Source organism: Triticum urartu, chromosome 5A, assembly GCF_056163025.1.
Source record: "Triticum urartu cultivar PI428250 chromosome 5A, HENAU_Tu73, whole genome shotgun sequence".
NCBI lineage: Eukaryota > Viridiplantae > Streptophyta > Magnoliopsida > Poales > Poaceae > Triticum > Triticum urartu.
The window spans coordinates 597,824,307-597,828,260 of NC_141877.1; the positions used below are offsets into that span (position 1 = coordinate 597,824,307).

Sequence of the window (3,954 nt, forward strand, 5' to 3'; positions counted from 1 at the left end):
TATGTATCTGTAGATTTGGGGAATCCACTTAGTCCACCTGTGATTAAGAGACTCACAGGTTTAGTGTGGCATGGATGTACACCGGAAAGAAAAAAAAACATGAATTAATTTCAGATTTGCCACGAGGCTTACATCTTTTCTGACACACTTGTAGAAACGATGCCCCGTATTGCCACCACCTACAGATATGAAGCTGATGACACGGTTGCCGCAATCCAGGCAAGAAACCAGCGGGAGGATTTCCTCGGGACTAGATAATAAGGAGGAGAAAGTGATTTTGGTAGACGGAAAATTGGAAGTTGAGGATTGAGTTCTTGTGACAGGGTCTATGGGGGAGAAGGTGAAGACGGGAATGAGTCGTGAGGAAGAACTGGACAATGTTACTTTGTAGGTTATATCCCAAGGAAACAGTTGGGTATTCCTTCTACCAATCTTGCGATAACAAAGTGTTTGTCACTAAGAACGAAGTCTTTCTTGAGAAAGAGTTTCTCGCTAAAAAAGTGAGTAGGATGCAAGTACAACCTGATGAGGTTGATGAATCTTCAGCAACAATTGATAGGGCTAAGGAGCCAGTAATTCTGCGAGATATCCCTACAACCGAGCCGGCAGTCTCCGGACACGAGGCCGCCGCGCCGTCCGAGGCCTCCTGTGGGACGGGGTGTAACGGCGCGCGAATGGCAGATGCGGCGCGGGAGGAAGGTTGCCCGGCGATGCGGCGGCAATGCACATCGAGTTTTCTGAGTGAATTGCAAAAAACCATCACATTTGGAGCATCGATTGCAGAAAACCGCCTAGTCCTTAATTTTATGCAAAAATCACCGTGTTTCTAGTAAACTTTTTGCAAATTGTACTGATCAGGTGATTTAGCCCGATTGATTACTTTCTGACAAATAAAGCCGGATTGTAAGGAGATGATTTGGTAAAAAATTGACATACAACTCCCTGGATTTCACAAAGATACCCTTATTCAAAAAATGAAAAAGCAATCAGCCCCCCTCCCACCCTCAGGTGGTGGCTGGCCACGGCGAGGCGGCCACCAGCGGGACGACCTCCCTCCTCCCTGGCCTTGCTCGTGGGCGGGGCGGCCACCCTCCTCCATGGAGGAGATCGGAGCTCGTGGGCGGGACGCCCAGCAGCATGGTGCCGGCCGTGGCCCTGCCGTTCGCTGGAATCAGCTGCTCGCGACCTTGAAGGCTGCGGTGCCCCAAGACGCCGCCGCTGCTCGCCAAGACGCCGCCACCGGCACAATCTACAGAAGCCCAGCCACGCGGACGCGGAGGCATCGTGCGCTAGGATGCCGCCACCCGCGGCTGCTGCTGCTCGTCGTCGCTCCAGCATCCCCGGCCCAGCGCGAGCACGCCTCCTCCTGTGGCCCAGCGCGCCTCCGCCCGCCGTCAGCCCAGCGCGTCGCTCCGGCGTCCCAAGCCAAGCAGCGCGGCGGAGGCCAGGAACCCAAAGCCCAACGCGCCTCTGCGCAGGGGTGGGGGTGGGGGGGCTGATTGCTTTTTTGTTTTCGATCAAGGGGTGTGTGTAAATTTTTTTCTCTTACAATCTGGCCCCACTTATCAGAAAGTGGTTAAATGGGATAAATCACCGTACCAGTGGAATTTACAAAAAGTTTACTAGAAACGTGATGATTTTTGCACAAAATTAGGAACTAGGTGGTTTTCTGCAATCGATGCCCCAAATGTGGTTTTTTTTGCAATTCACTCTCGGCGACCTCTTTTCACGGGCCACCGCACAGGCTTTGCAACGAAGACGGCAATAACAAGATTCACCCAGAAAACGATGATGCACAACGAACGACTATGTGCACATGACGTGGCAGGCAACCTGCAACGAGATCGATCTGTGCAGCTTGATCGGACGGCAATAACAAGGTTCACCCAAAAAACGTGAAAAACTGACATCGGCCAGTTAACATTTCCCAAAAAGAAATACCAGTATCTTCAAAGGAAAGAAAAGATATTCGGTTATTCCTTCCCATACTTGCTTATGCAATCAGGGAGGGCCATTATGGTACGGATTCTAATTGGGATTCTTTCCATACATCTATCGTTCTATTAATACGAGATACCAGAAAGGTCACAGATGGATCCTCCATTTCACATAGAGAATGGCAGAGCATCGCACGATCTCTGCTGCCATTGTAGTTGAATCTGATGAAGTGTCGTATGTGCTCAAGGTAGATGGATACTCGAGAGCCAAGGCACTACTCAAGAATGGTGAGTGCATGACTTCTACCCGTTTTGGTGTTGGCGGCCACGACTGGGTCGTGAGGTATTATCCAAACGGTAGCCGTAAGAGCTACCCCGATTTCATATCTGTTTATCTATTTTTCGAACCTGTTGGTGCCCAAGATGTGAAGGCGAAATACACGTTCAGTGTGCTTGACCTGAATGGAGAACCGGTGCCTTCATATAGCCGTGGCCATGCAAATACCTTCTCAAGGGCAGTTTCATCCAGGGGCTACCAGGACTTCGTCAAGAAGGTTGATCTAGAGGGATCGGCGCACCTGAGAGACAATTGCCTCAGCATCAGGTGCGATGTCACAATCATGAAGGAGACCCACACCGACGAACAATCAAGGGTTCCTCCGAGCGACCTGCACCGGCATCTCAGGGACCTCCTGTATAACAAAGACGCAGCAGACCTAACCTTTCAAGTTGGCGGAGAGATATTCTCCGCTCATAGGTGTGTCCTTGCTGCTCGGTCATCCGTCTTCAAGGCGGAGCTCCTCGGGGCCATGCAAGAGAGTTCTGCCGCTAGCCCTATTGAAATCTGTGACATGGAACCAGATGTGTTCGAGTCTTTGCTCCATTTCATATACACTGACTCAGTTCCGACAGTGCTTGATGTGGTGATGGCCGGCCATCTGCTCGTAGCAGCTGGCAGGTACAACATTGGCAGGCTAAAGCTAATATGCGAGGAGAAATTATGCAATCACATTGATTCCAGCATGGTGGCAACCAGTTTGGTTTTAGCCGAACAACATGGTTTTCATCATCTGAAAGAAGCTTGTTTGAAATTCCTTGCTACCCCCTCCAATTTGGAGGCGATGGTGGCAAAGAGTGATGGGTATGAGCATCTGAAATCCAGCTGCCCATCTCTTCTCAAGGAGGTGATATCTACAATCTTGCCCGCTGAACTGAAAGTGACAAAGGATATTATCATGGCAATGTGGAAGTAATGCATATGGTACTATTATCATATATGTCATCCAAATTTTAGTAGTAATGCCTACATAATTGTTATCATATATGCCATATCCAGATTTAATACTTATGGCTATGCTACTTCTCTCGATGTATGCTATTTATCAATTACTCTTGAGACTTGAGTGGAATGGTTATTTCCTTTCTTGCGAGACCAAGGAAATTATTATTATTGAGATTGCCTGTCTACGTATGTACCTTTGCTTAGCCATTGCATATTAGTTTAGTTATTGAGTCAATCACTTCATGCTTGCATGGTTACATTAGGCTGGATGTGAAGTTAGTTTCATCGTTGGTTCCAATGCTCGCATAAATGGTCTCATGTTATGGCGCTGCTAGGAGGAGGGCGCGAGAGGACCGGCAGGGGGCCTTTTGCCCACGGCCGGGCAAGATGAAAGGGATTTTCTTCTTAATTATTGCTTGATTAGATTGATACATCTTCTCTCTTTATATAGAGAGGTTTACTTGACTCCCAAGTAAGGCTTACTTGACCCCTAAGTAAGCGACCCTCATCTCTAATTAACCCTAAGATTAACGGGCTATACCGCCAGCCTAGGCCATTAGGCCCATTACGTACTCTAACACTACACCCCACCTGGACATGCAGGTTGTCCTCGAACTGCAGCCTAACCAACTTATAACCATGACTCGACGCAATACAAACCTAACACCTAAAAACAAGCCTGGATGAAGTCTATTTTAAACCTTGAGTTCATAGAGATGGTCGTAAGTAAACCCG

The 3,954-nt window shown here is 48.5% G+C and overlaps 1 protein-coding gene across 2 annotated transcripts; it reads left to right on the forward strand.

Annotated features, from left to right (window-relative positions):
- The first annotated feature begins 2,116 nt into the window (after positions 1 to 2,116).
- On the forward strand, positions 2,117 to 3,190 carry LOC125506122 (BTB/POZ and MATH domain-containing protein 3-like). Of its 2 annotated transcripts, XM_087524680.1 has the most exons (2): positions 2,117 to 2,426; positions 2,457 to 3,190. In XM_087524680.1, the coding sequence occupies exons 1-2, from the start codon at positions 2,117 to 2,119 to the stop codon at positions 3,188 to 3,190; spliced, it is 1,044 nt and encodes a 347-aa protein (XP_087380806.1). The 2 variants fall into 2 exon arrangements, with proteins under 2 accessions (XP_087380806.1, XP_048526949.2); XM_048670992.2 differs by having other exon boundaries at positions 2,117 to 3,190.
- Positions 3,191 to 3,954: the final 764 nt, after the last annotated feature.

Coding starts and splice junctions, on each gene's coding strand:
- LOC125506122 (XM_048670992.2), top strand. CDS start 2,117: ATGGCAGAGCATCGCACGATCTCTGCTGCCATTGTAGTTGAATCTGAT.